The 21,585-nt window shown below is 32.0% G+C and overlaps 2 protein-coding genes across 3 annotated transcripts in view; one reads left to right on the top strand and one right to left on the bottom strand.

Moving 5' to 3' along the window:
- Window positions 1-21,585, bottom strand: part of LOC140820324 (homeobox-leucine zipper protein GLABRA 2-like) — a 43,580-nt gene that overhangs the window by 2,325 nt on the left and 19,670 nt on the right. The window contains exons 2-6 of the mRNA XM_073180670.1: window positions 2,289-2,381; window positions 1,925-2,169; window positions 953-1,070; window positions 477-674; window positions 1-384 (exon numbers count right to left, since the gene is read on the bottom strand). Of these exons, the coding sequence (XP_073036771.1) occupies window positions 1-384; window positions 477-674; window positions 953-1,070; window positions 1,925-2,169; window positions 2,289-2,357 (1,014 nt within the window). The 5' untranslated portion in view covers window positions 2,358-2,381. The remainder of the gene's footprint in view (window positions 385-476; window positions 675-952; window positions 1,071-1,924; window positions 2,170-2,288; window positions 2,382-21,585) is intronic.
- Window positions 11,612-21,226, top strand: LOC140819003 (golgin candidate 5-like). Of its 2 annotated transcripts, none has more exons than XM_073178983.1 (19): window positions 11,612-12,116; window positions 12,888-13,792; window positions 14,278-14,349; window positions 14,927-15,001; window positions 15,756-15,870; window positions 17,000-17,061; window positions 17,381-17,428; window positions 17,974-18,258; window positions 18,334-18,393; window positions 18,481-18,564; window positions 18,635-18,700; window positions 18,775-18,873; window positions 18,953-19,171; window positions 19,300-19,417; window positions 19,492-19,712; window positions 19,843-19,902; window positions 20,123-20,236; window positions 20,795-20,869; window positions 20,963-21,226. In XM_073178983.1, exons 1-19 carry the CDS (start codon window positions 11,960-11,962, stop codon window positions 20,996-20,998), a joined length of 2,871 nt encoding a protein of 956 aa, XP_073035084.1. In that variant the 5' UTR covers window positions 11,612-11,959; the 3' UTR covers window positions 20,999-21,226. The 2 variants fall into 2 exon arrangements, with proteins under 2 accessions (XP_073035084.1, XP_073035086.1); XM_073178985.1 differs by having other exon boundaries at window positions 12,894-13,792.

A 21,585-nucleotide genomic window follows, 5' to 3' on the forward strand; every position in this document is an offset into this window, starting at 1 on the left:
AGCATCCATAAAACTCTGAACCAGCCATGGCAGATCAACAAACACAACCCCACAATCCCTTGATGCCTCTACTGATTTTTTTGCCTGCATTTTGCTGCTGGAGTTTTCGGCACAAATCTGTTTCCTGTACTCGTCATAATTAAGCATCTCACGCCCCGATTCATAGCTTCGAACCCACAGTGGTTCTCCATAAGTAGCCATTTTTCGTAACTCGTCCATCGCTTGATTTGCAGCATCCACGATTCTTGATTTCTCAGAGCCAAAAATACCCTTATAGTACTCCAATGAGCTTCTGTTTCCTTGATCATTTTCTGAAGAATGCGAAGAGCTATTAGGAGATGTCCCACCATAGTATTTCTCGATCATAGTCCTAAGCCTTTCAACCTACATACCACAGTCATGTTTGCAAAAACTTTAGGGAAATTTTTTTTCATAACCTATATTTGTGATTTGATAACAATCAGTTTATTTGAAACCTCTGCTTTGAGTTTAGCATTTTCAATTCTTAGTTTTTGCTCTTCTACTGTTTCTGTCATGGCATCCTTGCCGGAGTTGGAGAATCCACAGTTAGGACAAGATGACTTTTTAACGGCTTCTCTTATTGCCTTGGTTTCTTGTCGAAGTTTTTCGATTTCTGTCTTTAATAAAGAACTTTCGTGTCGTTCCTGTATGGCCTGCAAGAATTATAAACTTTCTAGTCCCGATTCATCAAGCTATGTCAAACAATACTCAAATCCAAGTTCGAGCTCATGAGTTTGTTCAACAGGTGTGTATATGATAAATAAAGTCAGTGAACTATCAAACGAAATAATTTCAAGTCTATTTGAGTCGGCTCTAAGCTACTCCGTCATTTGTTAGAACTAGAGTATTTTACCATAATTTGAATTAGGCAACCAGTTCCATGAAACACTTATGAATAATAATTATGAGCAGACAAGATATAACGAATTACCTTGATTTGAGTTCTACGGTTTTGAAACCAGAACTTGACTTGCCTGGGGTGAAGACCCAAGTTCTTGCTTAGATGGAGCCTTTGCTTCTCATCTGGATGAGGCGATTCCTTGAACAAACTACAAAATATTACATGCAACTAATCTCGTCATTTAACCGTTGGAAAACAATATCCTAGGTAGTTGGTTTCCTCGGACTTTATAATACATTGATATTAATTAGTAAACTTTCTTGAATTTGTTCTATCTAATTGCATCTTAAATTTTTAGTTAGAAGTAAAAAAAAATCGAAAAAAATATATTCTCAAGCATATCAAATAAGTTTAACCCGGTTATATTAAACCGTCTCGTTCAAGAATCGGATATCGGGTACTTGTGTGTCAAACCCTAAAAAGTATTCATTCATTGGATAATGGACAAGTTGAGATTCAATAATTCATTGGAGATGTACCTTTGCTAATATAATACACAAGAAAAATGTGCTCATACAATATTATATAATATACATAAATATATAGAAACGTTTTTTATTATCTAATATAATGTAACATACTTTAGTTAATATCTAACACTTCTCTCTTGAATTTTTTTTAAAAAAAAATTAACTAAAATTCATTTTGTTGTAGGAGTTAGCCTGTGGGACTGGGAAATTAATAAGAGGATATTCATTAAACGAAATTCGACTATTTTGAGGGGAAAAAGATAAAGTATAAGATTTTGTCGGTGGGTCTAGATTTTTGCCTACAATTTAACCAAAACCTGTAATAATTTGATATTTTCTTTTCCTAAAAAATGGTTAATTTCAGAAGGTAATCCATTCTTGTACTTCAAACTTTGTAAAATAATTATACATTTTTTTTCCCAATTGTTTTTGTGTGTGTGCTGACAGTGTATGTTCATATCATGCGAAGACTGGTGGCTGTGTTGGTAGGAAAAAGGAAAAAAAAAAGAAAAGAAAAAGAACAGAGCCTTACGCTTCCATTTCTCTGATTTGGCTGGGAGTGTGCCTGTGATATTTCTTCCTCTTCTTCTCTTTGCTTTCATCGTCTTCATCATCTTCAATATTCTGTTGCTGCTGCTCCCCTTCCGCCATTTCGAAATCATCGTTCCCGGGGCCGGAATTCTCGCTGCTCATCTCCACCCTCAGCCCTCCGCCCCTTTCCTCCCTCTCCCCCACTTCCTCCTCCTCCGCCGCTCCAGCATCCCTGAAAATCCCAGCCTTCTCACAAACCAGACAAAAACAAGAAAAAAGGGTCATATATAATAAAAGCAAACCAGCTTCAATTCATGCAAAAAAAAAAAACAAGTAGAATGAAAAATGGAGAGTACACCACATACGAGAGAGAGGGAGAGGTGTGGAGTGGCGAGAAAATCTCTGGCACGATGAAAGTTTGGAGAATTCGACATGCTTGATTACAAGGAATATGACGATCTGTCTTTGTTTTGATTTTCTGAAGGTTTTTAGTGTTAGAATGGGTTGTTATTTTAGTATCTTTTTAAGGTTGTATTATTAGACTGTTGGTTGTGTTGAACAAAACGACAACTGGGAGTGGGGTCTTTTAATTAAGAGTATGCAACAAAAGGAAGACACTGATTTTTCCCAAATCCTAAAAGTTACCCCAAAATCGCCTTTTATATATATATATATATATATATATATATATATATATATATATATATATATATATATATATAGTTTTGATATTATGTGCATTATACCTCGTTAACATGCTTGTGGAATGTATTAATTAATATTTATATGATGTTTACATTATCATCTTGTGGTGTTCGTCAACACATGCACATACTATCAAAATTATATATACATATATATATAATCAAAACTTGCTTTTTAAATCGAACATCTCTTTTAAATTGAAAATTATTTCGTATTGATTGTTTAGTATTATATGATTAAATTGAAATTAATAATAACAGATGCAATATATATATATATATATATATATATATTTTGATATTGGAAATAATCAATCTTATGAAAATGTGAATATTAATAACTGAAATAATCAATCTTATGAAAATGTGAATATTAATTTATTAAGGATTAAATCTTATGAAAATGTGAATATTAATTTATTAAGGATTAAATTGTTAATTAGATCCAACTTTTGTCACACACGCACACAGATACACACACCCACACACTGTAGGACTGAGCGCTTACCGCTTTACTAAAAGCTATAGCTAGTGGTAATTGTGCAACTCAAATCTTTTAAACCGCACAACAACTCAAGTATCCTGGTTCGATCGCTCTACCAAACAAGAATAATTATTGTCGCGAACAATCTCCTCCCAATAATTGCACTCCTTACAATCAATGGGAATCGAATCCATGACATTGGCTCCGATATCAATTGTAGGTCCGATTGTTTACCGCTTTACCAAAAGCTACAGCTTGTGATAATGGTGCAACTCAAATCTTTTAAATCGCACAGCAGCTCAAACATCATGGTTCGATCGCTCTACAAAACAAGGACAATTATTACATCCAACACACACACACATATATATATATATATATATGAAATTTTAATTTGTATTTGTTTATTTAGGTTTCATCCCCATTAATTGAAAAGGTATAAATTTATTGAGAATGGTGATATATATTGCCTTTTAGTCCCAATTGAACCAAATCCTAATTATCCATGAATTAGATAATGAAATTCAACCAAATTTGGAGGAGCGAACGGAGATGCTTTTGTCGATTAATTTGCATGGCCACGATGCCACCACATGTTAATCATTGTATGTATAGGTTGATTTGATTCCTTGTCATTATTTTGATTTGATAAAAAGAGTCGATTTTTAACTACTTTTAAAATTTTAATTTAATTTTGTTTATTTTAGATTTAATATTCAATAATTGATAGAATGGTTTGTTCATTGGCAACATGAATTCTTCCCCACGAGCAACCCTGTGAAATATCGGCATCCTTTTCATCTAACATTTGGAACATATTAATTTAGATTTTAATAAAGTAAAGAAAAGTGTTTTTTTAAATAAAAAAAAATGTCAACGTGTTAGGCACGAAATCGTGTCAAATGAATAATGTTACTTCTAAAATACATGACGTGAATCCCGAATCGATCGTTAGTTAGACCATCTCCAACCCAAAACTCTATTTTAAAGCAATTCTTCTCTAAAATAGTGCAGTTTCTACACCAAATACAATATTCATCTCCAACCCATATGCTTCAAATCTTACTCTAAAAAAGAATATCCTCGGAATATTCTTTTTTATTTTATTTATTTCATTTTTTTATAAGTTATTAAATATATATTTTTTATATTTAGTGATATAATTATAATTACATTTTATATTGAATATATTTAATATTATATTTTTAATAAATGTGATAATATTTTTTTGGTGATTTTGGAGGATCGAGATCTGGATCCGGATCTGATTTTTCAAATTATTGATGATTTAGTTTGTTTATCCTTTATTGTATTTGAATATAAATTATCTGAATTCGAATTCATATTTTTATTTTAACTGTGTACTTGAATGTTTAAATATTATTCAATAAATTTGTGTGTTAGATGTTTAAATATAAAATTATTGTAAAATATATTTGTAAATTTAAATAATTAAATATTTTTATTATTATAATTTTATATTTAATAGATATTATCTAACTATTAAATTAATATAATAATAATATTATAATATAAAAAATATTTATAATCTTTAATATAAATATTTATAATTAAAAAAACAAAAAAAATTTAAAAAAAATAAGAAAACACTCTGCGCAGAGAAGAATAGCGCAGCTCCCATCGGAGAAGCCGAAACGCTATTTTGCTGCTTGGGGTAGAGATGCCCTTACAAATTATTCAGTTTTAGATCCTATTAAATCGATCGTTAGCAAATGACGTGAATCCCGAATTACGTTAAATTGATTATGTCATGTCGAACGTAATTAAACTCATATTTTTTTACAAAAAATATGAGTTTAAAACTTTAATTAAAAGATAAAAACAACTAAAATTTGAACAATGTAATTGTTAAACTAGAACTAAATTTGCAGATAATTTTGTATTTGATTTATTGATGATGAGTTGTGTGTATCATTCCTATGATTATCTCCGTTTTTGTTCACATCTTCCACGATCACATGCCGTCGATCAAAATTCAACTTCCTCAATCATATGTGCGGATATTTATAAATAAAAAAGGGTAAGTTTTCAATATCAGTACTTGATTTTTTTAATTACAATGTATTACGATGCCAGGCATGTCGAGCTACTTCCATTTTATCCAATCAATTTTTCACAACATTTTTTCTAATATTTTCATCCTTCCTATAATTTCATTTCCCCATTTAATTTCTTTTTTGTTTCTAACAATACGAGATTTTTTGTACAAAAAAAAAAAGAAAAGAAAAGGAAAATGAAAATAAATAAACTATGTTGAGAATAAGGTTCTATCAATTTGTTTTGTGGGCCAATGAAAAAAATGTATATACTTTTTTATTTAATAATAAATATATATTACTTACGTTGTATCCTTAAATATATGGGCCAAATAAAATTCAGCCACGTGGAAACCCAAAATATATATATACACGTAAAACCCCACAGGCTAATGTGTAATGAAATTTGCCCTCATATCAACAGATTGTTTTCAATATAATTTCTATAAAATAAATTAGTCCATCGTAATTAAGTTTTCATAGAAAAAAATTTACAAATAAAATTATATTTAAATCAACAAAAATTAATGTACATGACAAGATTAATATGATATATCTGTTAAATTGGTATATATATATATTATTTAAGAAAAGTAAAGTGGAAAAAATTATAATTGACGTTTGAAATTAAACTATTGATATGATTTGGGGATTTGAAAGAGTATTAAATTGATCGCTTCAATTTGAAGTTTTCCTCACATCAATTCTTGTAAATTAAGCTACTAAATTAAATTTAAAATAATCATAATTAATAAAACATAAATAATATTAAAGGTAATTAACATTATATTAATAATAATAATATGAATAATAGAAATTAATAATATTATTATTAATCGATAACAAACTATATAAACCTATATTTAATATCACATTGTAAATTGTAGGTATAATTTACAATGAATATTCAAAATAAATGATAAATATTATAATGTAATTTTAGTGAAAATAAAGATATTTGAACATACTTTAAATTCCAGATGTAACAATAATAAATATATTAGTTTCACCCCCATAATATTTTATGATAAATTGATGAAATAATTATATTCAACCAATTTGATTACCCAAGTACCCAACGAATTATATCATTATTTTCTCTGATCCATTAAATATATATATATATATATATATATATATATATATATATATATCACAACCAAAAATAAAATTTTGTCTTACTACAAATTAATAAAAAAAGACCAATAAAATTATAAGTATATATAGATAAGAAATCGTACGAATATAATAGAGTCCGGGTTGAATGTAGAGAAATTCTCATCTTTCATCATAACTTATTTATTATCATTTCCTATTATTAATTTTTTTTATGATTAATATTTTTAATATTGATTTATTTCTTATCACTCATTATTGTACTTATTATCACCATTAATTTATTATTTTGTCATAAATATTATTATTTCAACTAGTTCATATTATTATTAATACGTGTAATTTATTTATTTATTATTTGTATTAATATCAAATTATTATTATCGACTCTTACTTAATAATGAAATAAATTTATTTCAATAATTTTGAAAATTAGTTCTTTATGTCACTAAATCTGGATTATTATTTCATATGGAGAAAATGATATAAAAAATAAGAATTTTTTTTACATTTTTGTATTTATAAAAATATATATATGATTGAGCGTTTGTTGATTTATAATAATAATAATAAGTTAATGATGTCAATTTGAGTGGGTTGGATCGGGTTGAACATTAGTACTATTCAAAAATTGCTCACCCCGAACCCAACCCAAAAACTCTTAATCCGAACTCAAGCTCGAATCAACCCGATCAACCCGATTTTGAATTTTTTTTAAATAAAATTAAAATAATTCAAAAAATAGTAATTTAAACATATAATAACAAAATTATGAATATGGGTAGAATTGACCCGTCTCACAGATTACGATCCGTGGGACGATCTCACATGAGACCCACTCATCTTCCTCGTATATATTATCTGAATTTGAAAATCTAATTGCAGAAAAATAAATTATATTTACTAAATCAAATAAAAAATTGTTAAAACATAAAAAAAAATGTTCAAAATAAATATTAAATTATGAAAATTTATGATATAAATATACATAAATATTTTTTCAGACATACAATACATAAAAATATGGACAATATTTATTAATTATATATTTTAAAAAAAATTTAAAATTTTCGAGTCAACCCAAACCCAACCCTACCCGATCATTTTTTTCGGATCAACTATCGGTCCAATCCGATCCGATTCGAACTTGAAAAATTCAAATCTAAATCTGATTTTTTTCCGAGTTGATCTGTATCGGTCTGATGAGTTAATAAATTATATTAAAATACCTTTTTGTGTATGGTACTACAATGTGTATGCATGCCGTGACAGATGTGGTGGGCTGTCTTTAAAATTAATGATATAAAAACAAAAGAAGATAAGATTTGAAAGTTCAAAGGATCGCTCAATATGTGGACATTATTACATAGATAACATTTTTCAAAACATGCAACAAAAACGTGCATTTTCCTTTTTGTCCAAAAAAAATAAAAAAATACGTCACCACATCTTTCTCAATAGTAAGTTGTTCTTTTTTCCACTCTACATTAATTTAAAAATACATCCTTTCAAATTTCAGGTACGCAATTATTGCATTTGTGCTTCAGCAACGAAAAATAGATCGATGATATATTAGCTTATTTATTTTTTAAAGGGATTTTATGTCTTTAAAACATATGAAAATAAATTCTCACATTTAAAAGCTCGATAAATTTTCATTTTACAATTTTGATACCAAGAAATTCAATTGGAGTGGATAAGGGGAAATTATATTTTTTGTCATATGACATAGTCATGTTATCGATCCAATAAATTGAAAATTTTTTATTTTAGTCGTTTCACATTGGAGTACTAACATGAAACCAGAAAAATGATGGTGTATTATCGAAAAATGATGACACGACGACAGACATTATTAGAGTGTCTGATCGGATTAATGACTAAAATTTTAAAAACAATACAAATTAATAGACCAAATATATAAGTTTTCAAGGGGATAATTGCTTCTATTTAATAAAAGGTCCACATCCAATGAAATAAGTTAAAAAAATAACAACATTGAATAGATAATATATTGGCTCCAATCAACAAACCAAATCAATATCGTTCCCTTGTTCCGAATGTTTGAAGGCTCATTCTACCCTTCGTCTGCAGGTGCTCGTTTCAAACTCGATCGACAAAGCGGTTAAACTCGCTTTAGATCAGAGATATCCATTTTCGCGATAAGAAACAAGGTTTTGATATTTTTATGTGTGATAAGCAAATCCAGTCCGTGGATCTCAAGAATGTTTCTCCTTTAATGGATAGATTATGTATGGATATTTAATGTTGGAATTTAATACAAAAATACTCATCCAGCAATTATCTATCAATGTATTATATAAAAATAATAAAATAAAATAGAAATTTTGGAATAATTAATGGAGATATATAATTGGTGGGGGCCACTGTACGTACAAAACTGGTGAAGAATGAGTTGTCAAGCTTTGTTGTTTCCATGCAAATTGATCAGCACGACTTTCGTAGGCAGAGGACCGCTGTGTGTGTGTGTGGTGGAGGAGGGATGGGATGTACGGCGGTATCGCTCTGGAGGAGAGGCAACCATAACAGCACTGTCAACTTGGACAATATCACAACACTCGTTTGAAATAGTTTTACAACTTAATCTCGTAATATAAATTTTCGACATAATTCGATTCATGAAAAAATATTATATTTTTATTCTAAAAATTTTTCGTTTCAGTTTAAATATATATCGAGTTGATTAATCTAATGAAAATAGATGCCTGAGATGTATTATATATATGAAAAAAACTTGTGTGAGACGGTCTCACATTTCGTATTTTGTGAGACGAATCTCATATTTGGGTCATCCATGGAAAACTATTAGTTTTTATGCTAAGATTATTATTTTTTATTGTAAATATTAGTAGGGTTGACCTGTCTCACAGATAAAGATTCGTGAAGTCGTCTCACAAGACCTATTATATATATATATATATATATATATATATATATATATATATTCTGAATTATAATAATGATACATACATTTATGCATTTATTGAATAAGGGGGTCTGAAATTTATTATGTGGGAACCCTTGCCTGTCACATTTTAAAGAGAAATGGTGTCATTCTTATCCACCAGGCATCTTTATTACAAATAAAAAATAAAAAAAAATCTCTAGATATCAACTCCATTCGATTAATAAAAAAATATACAATTTTTATATCAAAAATATTATTTTTCATCTAAATATATATTATGTCAATTCGTCTTACATAGATAATTTTGAATTTCGTAAGACCGTCTCACATAATATATATGCTCTCTAATTTTTTTTATCATTGTTTCATTTAACATTTGATTTGATTTCAATAATAATTTAAGTTCGTTATCATTTTGTTATACATGTCTTTAAATTTATCATACCTTATTTATTATTTTATCCCAACAAAACCAAGATGTATTGAAAGGCGGTGTCACCACTTCAATTATTAAATATATTCATACAATTAAATTTATTATTATATAAGAAAAGAATAAATGGAAATAGAATCAAGTAAAAAATAAAAATAAAAAATCTTGTCGACTTGTTGGAAATTGCAAAAAAGCAATTAAGTTAGGTGAAAAGGACTACATGGGACATATAACGTCAAGAAATAAATGATATAAAGGGCCACGGGGTCCATTATTTTGATTATATATGTACATTTCATTCATTTAACTTTTACGAATAAATGCTAAAGTTGTTCGTACGGATTGGTTTAATCAACTATAATATTTATTAACCAGTAAAAAAAATAGGGTACGTCTCTTGTGAAATGGTCTCACGAATCTTTATCTGTGAGACATGTCAACTTTACCGATATTCACAATAAAAAGTAATACTCTTAGCATAAAAAGTAATATTTTTTCATGGATGACCCAAATAAGAGATCTTTCTCACAAAATATTACCCGTGAGACCGTCTCACACAAGTGTTTGTCAAAAAAAATATTAAATGAAATATAGTTCATATTTGAAATTATTAATAAATTAATTATATATAATTTTTTTGGTTTTCAAATGTGCTAAATGATATTTCCCCTTTTGTATCTACAAAGTAAAATGTGAATATGCAATAAATAAAATATTATTTAATAATTGTTTTTCGAACTATTTTTTTTTAACAAGTTAAATACTACAAAGGGCTTTAGAATGGGCCTCAAGAGTGTATTACTAACCCGATGGGCTGTAGTTTAATACTAACCCATAGAAATAAATCAAGCCCTTTCAACTTTGTCGCATACCAGACAAAATGGTAATTCGGTGTTTTTGTTTGTTATATTTTAAAAATTGAATTTTAGTTGTTTTATTGACAATTGATAAATGAGATAGAAAATTATTTAAATAAGAAAAATAAATATTATATGTGGAAATAGTTTAAAATAATTTTTATATTTTTTGAAATTTTAAAAAATATATTTATGCTTAATTATTAAAATGGTTATTTTATAACATCATTAAATAATAATATTAATAAATAAAAACATATAAAAATATTGGATGACAAAAAAACATAAAATATAACTAGATTATAGTGCTAAAATTCATCACATAAAAATGTGTGGAATTTGGTTTAAAAAACTGGGGATTTGTGAAAAAATTTATAATTTGTTAATTTCAGCTACCTAGAATACAATGTTGATATAATGAATTTACTAAAATGAACCAAAACGATATAAAATTATAAATAATCAATTAATATGAACGGTGATGGAATCAATAAATCAATTTTTTTTTATTTTAAAAAAAGTGAATTGCAAGTATTTAAATTGATAAATGTATATTTAAAATTACTATATTAATCCAGGACTTTATATTTTTGGCAATTTTTCCGACAATTTGATGCATCAATTTTTGGCAATATATATCCAAATAACAAAACACAAAAAATTTCATTGAGACTTTTTTTTACGGTCAATTTTAATGAAACAGACATCTAACTCGACCTTATATGTGAAAACGTAATACTTTTTTATATCAAAATTGTCACTTCTCATCGAACAAACTCGTCTCGCATATGTAAATCGAGACCGTCTCACAAAAATTTACTCATAATAAAATAAAAGGATTATATTTGGAAAAATAATTTCATTATATTATAATATCTAGAAACTTATTCGATTACAATCTAATATTTTCTTTTAAAATTATTTTCGATAGTAAGTATGTTTAAAAAATTACAGTTTTTTACTACAAATATTTGAATTTGATGAAAATAATAAATTTTTAATTAATGTGCAAAAGTTTTTTAAAATAATTATTAAATTAATTAATTGCACAATTAAAAGTCTTAATCCAAATTATATATAATAAAAAAATGGCATTCTAGTTACCCAGACTCTCAGTTAAACAAACAATTCAGGTCATATATATACACCATTGTTCATTCTTCCCTGCAAATCCAAATCGAAATCGTATCTCAGATCAATCCCATTTATCCCCATTGCAGATCACGGATCTTCAAGGTTTGAAAGCTTCTATCATCTCTCAATCAAACAGTTAATCGTTTCACAAATCTAAAAAAATTGCAAAATTTCGTTTTTGAGCTTTTGTTCCGAGAAACGAGCTTAATTGAGCACGCGAGTGGTTTTGATGATGGATTTTGATTAATCTGGTAGGGTTTTGTTGCATGTGCGGGGTATGTGATAATTGGTTATCGTTGGATCAAACTGGGTGATTGTGAAAATGGCGTGGTTTAGCGGGAAAGTTTCGTTGGGGAATTTCCCGGATTTTGCAGGGGCGGTGAATAAGCTGAGTGAGAGTGTTAAAAATATCGAGAAGAATTTTGATAGTGCCCTTGGGCTTGAGGAGAAATCAGATGCTACCAGTAGCGGCAGTGAAGGTACCGTGTTGTTTTCTTTTTGTCGCATGTGGATTCTTCGATATTTTTGGATGTGATTTACAACGTGCTTTTGATGTTCGTGGAAAAGTTTGAGAATTGCCTAATAATTAAGCATGCCTGGCTTCTGCATTCAGTTAAATACTCGTGTGATGTTAGTTAACCGCGTACTAATTCACCGTAAAGGTGTCACGAAACCTAAAGTGATGGGGGATCGGCTAAGCAATTTAGAGCTTGAATAATGCTCCATAATTTGGAAGTAATGCAGAGTGTGGGGAGATAAGATAAGATGCTTGTTAAAATGTATCCACAGTCCATACCCCAAAATTATGTTTGCTTGTAACACGAAGTCAATATAAAGTGTTAGAGAAATGAGTTTCCTAAATAAATTCAATAGCTTTTGGATCCTAACAAACTTTGAGAGCGCTTACTGCTTCTTGCTCATGCCAATTCTATTGCATTGCCTCTGCTTCATCACAAAATCTTGCGCCAATCAGGGTGTCGACTTGGACGTTGTGACTTCCTAAGTGGCACTCGTCTTGGTCAATACCTTTATCATAATTGTCGGTCCTTCTAGGCATTAAGGGGTTTTTAGGAGCATGATGACTTCTGTCTGTGATTAGTATCCATTTATATGTACATGTAGGTAGATTCTTGAAAATTTCTCCTAGTTATAAAGCTCATGAAGGTAATTATATGCAATTGTATCTCTATGTTCACCATGGAGCATATGTGCTGATGAAAACAATATTTACTAATAATTTTGCTTTACAACATCAGGTGCATTATGGCCATCCACGACAGATCGGAAGGCATTATTTGAGCCCATCATGGGATTTATAGGGCAAAAAGGCGAGGGGAGCACTGCTGCATCAATAGAACAGCCTGATTCCTTAGTGCATACGTCTCCCTTAAAGGATCAAGAAGTTAAGGATGATGGTTCTGCAAATGATTCTGCAGAAGTAGTAAATGAAGAAATTAAAAAAGCAGGTGTAGCTGCAGAACCGGTGGAGGAAATAAAATATAGGAGCGAGGAGCAAAAAGATAACATTGATGAAGATCAAGATGAAGAAGAGGGGGTTTCATCTATGACTTTTGTTGAAGCTTCAGAACAAAATCTTGGGCATATACAAACAGAATCTTCAAAAAAATTTCAGGAGAAGGAGAGATCAGAAGAAGAGTCAACGTCTTCTTTGGAGTCGGAACAACCAGCAGCAACAAGTCCTATAGATCAAGTTGAACATACTGGTTCTGTGCCTAACAAGGAAGATAATAATCGATTGCCTGAGAGAGTAGACGAACAGAAGGCACAAGAAGATGTCGTTGAAGTTTTTTCAGCTCAAGCTCAGGATATGTCACCTGAAGGCCTAATTGAACGCAGAGAATCATCTGCTTCTGATTCTCCTGTTAAAACTGGAGATGATTCTGGAGACAACTCGGCCATTTTACTGCATACTAATGCCGAGGCATCAGAATCAGCCTTTGAGGCTATTGCTAAACCTATCACTAAGCCAATTGAGTTAAAGCAGAACTCAATGAATTATACTGACATAAATGAACGTTTGAGCGCTGGAAGCAACTCTTCTGATGTTACTAACTCTGTAGCTGAAGTGGAGAAAGTGAAGAAGGAAATGAAAATGATGGAAACTGCATTGCAAGGAGCTGCTAGACAAGCTCAGGTATTTTAAGTGGTGATGCTTTATCTTTGGACTTGAGTACGGCCATTGTGTCTCTCTGCCAGTAGATTTTTTAACATGTAGAAAATAGTGGGGCCTGTCTGTTCAAAAGTTGCATCAAAATATAACAGACTTGCTGTCATAGATTTCGTTTTTACTGAGTGAGTCAGATTGTCTCGGGAAAAGTGCTTAGTTAAACGGATTTAGTACCGTTACTGTGAGAAGATTGAAGGATTAGTTTTCTCTGTTGTTTTACTATGTTTTTTATATTTTCATCACGTTCCTTTGATAGCAATCATGTGGCATACAGTCGTCAATTGCTGTTCATTGTTTAATTGAACCTTTTATCTATACACGATAAATTATATAAGGAGAAACAGTAATTTACGATAAGTTTCCTTGTTAAGAGTCGTGCTTATGAGAACTTTTATTTTCTATAACACTGAAGGGAATGCGAATCTGATTGTTTTTTTGCTGCTTCCTTCCAGGCAAAGGCTGATGAAATTGCAAAGTTGATGAATGAAAATGAGCAGCTAAAAGCTTTGGTTGATGATTTTAGGGTGGGTTCATGCTATATTCTTTTACCTTTTTTGTTGTCCTTTTTCATTTAGATTATAGTCTGATCTGATGACAGTGACATAGTGGAACTTGTGAAGTTGTTGGTTGAACAGTAATTTAAAGATTCAATCATTTGTTTGAACTTCGAATTTTGTTCTCATCTGTTACTCTCTGTTGAAAAGGAACAATATTTGAGTTTTATACCAGCTAAGGAGTTTTATTTTTTGCAAATTGAGAAATGGTTTAACCCAAATTTGAATGAGAATAAATTGGTTCACGAAGAAAGAGGGTTGGTTGACATGGAAATTTTAAAATCCACTTCTGTAAAATAAAATTAACGTGGATGAAACAATTGAATTCTTCTTTAGGAGAGCATCCAAAATTTTTACTATGAAAATTGGCATTACCACGAATGATTAACAGGATGCTGGAATGGATAAGCTTATATCTCGATCTTTTGTTTGTGCATCTATAGAGACAGATGATATGCCAGGACCCAAATGCGCTCTGATCCATTTTTATTCATAAACATATATACTTGTTTGTATAAAAATTATTAACTGGAGGATTCATTTTCAGAGAAAGACAAATGAAGCCGAAATTGAGTCTCTACGGGAGGAATATCATCAGAGGGTGGCAGCACTTGAGAGAAAGGTACACTCTGCAGGTGCAATTTCTTGTTAAAAATTCAAGCATGAATTGTATAACCTTGGAAGTTCCTTCCAGTAGCTGCATCATCGACTTCATTGAAATATATATATATATATAGCTTCGAAGTACTTTTATGCATTATTTTATCAAACTTACTCGAGTTGTAACATTAACACATGCATGTCCCTTCTACTTGTCAAGCAACTCGAAGTGCTTCCGTGGAACTTTTCTATGTGCTTGTGATTTAATTATTTTTTTGTTTTCCCAACTTGTCTGTTTTTTCGTGCATTGATGATATCCTGTGTGTTCTAAATGGTGATTGAAAAATGAAAAGCCACAGGTACATGCCTTGATTTTAGGCATTTGGGCAGTGTATATTGCCTTCTTATTGATTTGGCAAACAGCTCGAAATAATTGGTCTGATCTTGAATGCGCTTTTCATCAATTTGCTTTAATGAGGGCATGTTATCCGTTTTTAACTCTAACCACCCATTCTGGTAATAGTAGAAGCGTAGTTTTTTTCAAAAATCAATTTAAATGTAGAATCCTGATGAGTAGGCATACACATTTTTTTATCGATTTCTGTTTTAGTTTAAAAGACTGATATCGTAAAGGGATAATAAAATCTCTTCTTGAACAGCGACCAGCGTACTGAATTTTGGCTGATTTATTGAGTTCTTGACTTCAACAGTGTCTTTATTTGGCCGACTTATTCAGGTTGATGTGATTAATTCGAGTGGTTCACATGTATATTCAGGTGTATGCTCTTACTAAGGAGAGGGATACACTGCGAAGAGAACAGAGTAAAAAAAGTGATGCTGCTGCTCTTTTGAAGGAAAAGGATGAAATAATCAGCCAAGTGATGGCCGAAGGTGGACAAGCACAACACAGTTCTTATCCAAAAAATAAACCTGCAGTCATGCTATAGTTAACCTACATTTGTCCAATTCAAGTTACTCGATTTTGTATATTAGGGTGATATATTTGAATTGATTTTTTAGCCAAATAAGTCTTTCTTCATTAACCATCCTGATGCGAGACATGAAGACATGGGCCACATTCAGAAAGTCCCTCTATCACACCAGTATATACCAGAAGAAAGAACAAGTCCATGGGCCTTTCTGGATCAATGTGGCCCATCTCTTCATGTCTCACATCACATTCATCCAAAACAATAAGTTTTTTTTAAGCAACCCAAAAGTTGTTTGACGTGAAAAAACTGACTGAGAAGTTTGAGGTCATTAGTTTGATGTTTATGATGGTTGGTTATTGTTTCAGTATTGTCATACTACCTTTCTAATTTGTTAAAAACAAAACCTTCATTTAGGCAGGATGGTTTGAAAAAATTGTGAGTAACCAGGTTAGACCTTCTTTGTCGTCAGCATGGGTAGGATGTGAACTACTTCAAACGGTTTAGATCCATTTTAACAAATTGGAACCGAGGCCTGACCTGAACCGATATTCTCTTGTAAATATACTGGATATCATTACAGATTCCTCTTTTAAATGCGTGTCGTCTTTGCTGCAGTCATGGATCTTCCACTAATGTACATTCACTCGAGTAGAAAGCAGCACAGGGGTAGCTAGGATGTGTCTGCGGGGATTCAGGTTCCTGTATAGACTCATGGCACTAGTCAGTGATTAGGCATTAGCCAGTGGCTTAAAATGCTGTAATTCACATTTACAAGTAGGAAACGCGGACATATAAACTAAAAGTAGTAAAAAAATGACAGTGGTAAAGGATGGATTGCCAACGCAACCTTAAGGCATACTTATTGGCTATGTTCTTTACTGATGAATTGGTTCTGATAATAACTTTGAACAGTTGATTTGTTTTGCCATTATATGGTCTTGGCATGAAACAAAATTCAAAATTTACTAGGAAGATTTCCTGTAGAAAACTTATATTTCATGTTTGTCCTCTTGACTTGTATGGATCCTTAAATTTTAGGCTGAAAAGTGATACTATTTTGAATTTTCCCCATGCTATGATGACACTAGGTGAAGAGCTCTCAAAAAAGCAAGCTGCTCAGGAATCTCAAATTAGAAAGTTAAGGTCACAGGTATGCACATCTATAATGATGTTCCCAAAGTTCTATTTACAACTTCAGTTTGTCCATTCGCTTGAGAATAACAAGTAGTAGGTTACAACAATATTGTGCAAAGTTTAGCCCATAAAGTAATCCATAAATAGAATCCCTCCCCTTCTTAGTCCTAGGCAACCCCAAAATAAAGTACATAGAAATGTCAGTCCAAGTTCTTTTAAATAATAGCACGCAAAAGTGTTCCCAAAGTATTTTATATTCGAGCCTGGTATTGTTGTTAAATGTTTAACATGAGTCTGTTCTATTATACCTTCATCTTTACTTTCCTGGAAGCTAGATCAGAGAACTTGAGGAAGAGAAGAAAGGATTGCTTACGAAACTGCAGGTAGATCTTTTTCCCCTGTATTTGGTTTGATTCGAGCACAGATTCTTGACTGTACTATATCATTCCTTTCACGATTTTCCCTTCTGCATTTATTTTGCACTCTTTAAGATGATTCTGCTGCGTGTTCATTTTTATCCTCTCTCCAAGGTAATCAGGTCTTGGATCTCTATCATGTTGACATTTTCCATTGGAACTGCAAACCCTGCTGCGTAGAACCTGATTACTTTTCTACTTGCATTGGCAATTAGCATTGATGTTCACGATTTTTATAGTAGGAATAGTGGTAGAAGTACCCAGGCTTGACTTTGATGCATGTTTTCTCTAGGTTTTGACAGCTATTTTTAATGGTGTTTGGCTGTGGTCATTTATATATTCAAATGCTTTTTCTCTTCTCCATAATATAATGATGCTCATTCTTTCATCAGTCATGGAAGTTGATACCTAATTATACGATCTTTTGCTTTTACTGTTTCTTTTTTGGGATTTTGTGCCTTTTGTTTTTGCTAGCCTTTGAAATTTACGATGATATGTTGAGTTATACTCAGGTAGAAGAGAACAAAGTAGACAGCATGAAAAGAGATAAGGCAGAAACTGAAAAATTGCTTCAAGAAACAGTGGAGAAACACCAAGCTGAACTTGCAACTCAAAAGGAATACTACACTGATGCACTGAACGCAGCAAAGGAAGCTGAAGCGTTAGCAGAGGCGCGTGCAAACACTGAAGCAAGAACTGAACTAGAGAGTCGTCTAAGAGAGGCCGAGGACCGTGAAAGTATGCTAGTTCAAACACTTGAAGAATTAAGGCAAACTCTGAGCAGAAAAGAGCAGCAGGTTATTTTTGTGAATATATTAAATTTCTAATTTACATATTTTAATTCTATGAAAGCATCTGTCATCCTGTTGCAGGCAGTTTTTAGAGAAGAAATGCTTCGCAGCGACATTGAGGATCTTCAAAAGCGATATCAAGTAGTCTTTTCACTTCGATGCAATATCTTTTCTTTGAAATTAAGTTTTTGATTTTTTGTTGTCATATATAAAATTGTTTGTTCCTAGGCAAGTGAGCGAAGGTGCGAGGAGTTAATTACACAAGTCCCTGAATCTACTAGGCCTCTTTTAAGGCAGATCGAAGCTATTCAGGTTCGATAGAGTTATTTCTTGGTTTTTGTTTGGTTACACTTCACTGCTATGCTTTGACTAGTGACTATAGGAAACTGCTGCTAGAAGGGCTGAAGCTTGGGCTGCTGTTGAAAGATCATTAAACTCACGGCTTCAGGTTTCTATTGGAACTTATTCTCTCTTATTTGGCATTTTAGACATCTAATGAAATCTTGATTATTAACTGCGCAGGAAGCAGAAGCCAAAGCTGCTGCAGCAGAGGAAAAAGAGCTTTCTATCAATGAACGTCTAACACAAACTCTTTCACGGATAAATGTTCTTGAAGCTCAGGTTTTTAATGATTTTACTTAAATTTGTTATTGATATACGTCTTACTTTAGTGATCGTGTCTGCCATGAATATTTTGTAGTTATCATGCCTGAGAGCTGAGCAGACACAGCTAACGAGATCTCTTGAGAAGGAGAGACAGAGGGCAGCTGAAAATAGGCAGGAATATCTTGCTTTAAAGGAGGAATCTGACACTCGTGAAGGCCGTGTTAAACAGCTTGAAGAAGAAATTAGTGAACTCAGGAGAAAACACAAGGATGACTTGCATGAAGCATTGATGCATCAAGAGTTTCTGCAACAGGTAGCGTGCGTGATTTTGTTTTCCCATTCATTTCAGCCAAATGTTTGTTCACGCGATTAATCTTTTCATGTTATAGTTCTATGAATAATGCCCTAGTTTATTGAGTAAGTTCATTAATAATGTCACAGGAACTGGAGAGAGAAAAGGCTACTCGTTTGGAACAGGAAAGGGCTGCTCGCCTTCCATCTTCTGTTGTACCCGATCAAATCCTCATAGCAAGACAAAAATCAGCTGCATTTGAAAATGGTTCTTCATCTCCCATGTGTTCTATCGATTCGCATGTTTATCCTCTTGCTGCATATGATAATCTACCTTAACAGGAAACTTGTCTCGTAAGATTTCAAGTGCAAGCAGCTTGAGCAGTATGGAAGAAAGCTATTTTCTGCAATCAACTTTGGACTCGTCTGAGAATTTCGCTGAACGTAGAAGTGTTGTAGAAGGTACCATGAGTCCATATTATATGAAGAGTGTGACATCAAGTACTTTTGAAGCTGCCCTACGCCAAAAGGAGGGGGAGCTTGCGTCTTATATGTCTAGATTGGTTAGTTTCTGACTCCTTGAAATTAATTTACTCAAATTCATGGAGTAACCCTTGGAGACGATTCTTGCATCCCAACATTGCTCATGTTGATGTTACAAGTGCCATAATCATGGTTTCTTATTCTCTTCAGGCATCTATGGAATCTATTCGTGACTCTCTTGCCGAGGAGTTGGTTAAAATGACTGCACAGGTAGGTTTGTGGGCTTTCTCAATCCCCTGGACACCTAGAGGATATCTGCCCTTTTTTTCCTCATGCTACCTACTTGGTTTGCATGTTGCAATTTCACAAATATATATGCTACTTTTGGAAATTTAACTGTGACAACTATTCAAGTATGATATTAACGCCCTCCATTTCTAATTTCTATGATGGTACATATTTACCTATTGATTTGCCGTACATGTTGCAGTGTGAAAAATTACAGGCAGAAGCAGCTACTCTTCCTGGAATACGAGCAGAACTAGAAGCGCTAAGACAAAGACACTCTGCAGCACTGGAATTGATGGGGGAGCGTGATGAAGAGGTAGTTCATTTTCTCCTCCATAGCCGAAATTTTTAAAACGTTGGCATTACTGCATTAGAATTAACTTGGTAAAGTCTAGGAAATAGCCTTCTGCTTAACAATGCTGTGGTGGTTATATCTTACCTTCCTCACATCTCTCGATGGTGATCTTCGACCCAAGAATTTTGTTGGGGTGAAGGGAGAACTATTAAACATGAAATTTTAAAATTGTCATATGAGGAGGTGAGTTAATGTAGTTTTGTTTGTCGAACCGAGATTTTAGGAATAATTGAACATGACTTCTGAAATTTCTTCATTGAGAGGTGTTGAGTGACTGTCCTTGCTTACAACAGTGTCCTCTCTTCAGGGTTCCGTCCCTACCTCCCAATAGTACCCCCGAACACAGCTGCATGGGGTATACTTTTTCCTTTTTCCCCGGTCTTTGGTATTAACTTCAAAGCATGCACGCCCTTGATCCGTGCAATACTGACTAAAACTGCCTAGAGTTCGAGCTTGTTAAATACTCTGGTTTTTATTAGCTGTTCAGTTCTAACCCATAAAACTGGATATTATGTGAAGTTGGAAGAGCTTCGTGCCGATATTGCAGATGTAAAAGAGATGTACAGAGAGCAAGTAAACTTACTTGTGAATAAGGTACAGAGTTAATATTTTCCAAAGATGTTTACATCCAGTAATGATAATTTCAATTAATCGCACGAAGTTGAAAGAAATTGATTCTTTTCGCAGATTCAAACTTTGGGTTCGTCTGTTGGCGTTGCCTGATATTTCATGTTCTTTGGCAACAGAAGGAGCCTCTCACGCAACAACTAAAAGTATTGTAATTTTATAGTTTATTACTGTTGTATAGCAGGGGTGCTATTGCTGGAACCCCCGAGGAACCCACCCCAGAAAGAGAGAGTTTTAGCATGTTTCTTTTCCAGATTTTCGAAATTAAATTCAACGTGAAAGAAATTGTTGACCTTAGTTGCTTTTGCTGAAATTTGAGTTCGAGCTTTCACACCAAATAATGATTAATCAAGTGTGCCCGTAATTTTGATAGAGTTGCATTGATTTTAAGTTGACTTCGTATCGACGAGGAAAAAATTGTAGTTATTATTCAAGTTTTAGTTTTCATATTCTCCGACTTAACTTTGGTAGCCCTCTCACTTTTTCTCAAGTACTTGGATTATTTTATGGCACGTATGTCAATTTTCATAAAAATACAATGACCTACCTGATTTAATGCTATTAGAATAGAAAGAAATGTTCTCGAAGTGGCTTAAGATTAACATGTAATCATTGGCTAAAGATTTGCTTTGAACGAATTTAAATAATTTTATCCAATACACTTTTAATTCTTTGGCTCAACG

This window comes from Primulina eburnea, chromosome 18 (genome assembly GCF_022965805.1).
Source record: "Primulina eburnea isolate SZY01 chromosome 18, ASM2296580v1, whole genome shotgun sequence".
In the NCBI taxonomy this organism is placed as follows: Eukaryota; Viridiplantae; Streptophyta; class Magnoliopsida; order Lamiales; family Gesneriaceae; genus Primulina; species Primulina eburnea.

Excerpts from the sequence above, each read along its gene's own strand:
- LOC140819003 (XM_073178983.1), top strand. The coding sequence starts at position 11,960 with ATGGCGTGGTTTAGCGGGAAAGTTTCGTTGGGGAATTTCCCGGATTTT. Across the intron at positions 12,117-12,887 it reads TACCAGTAGCGGCAGTGAAG|CATCAGGTGCATTATGGCCA; the intron begins GTACCGTGTTGT and ends TTTGCTTTACAA. Across the intron at positions 14,350-14,926 it reads CTTTGGTTGATGATTTTAGG|AGAAAGACAAATGAAGCCGA; the intron begins GTGGGTTCATGC and ends ATTCATTTTCAG.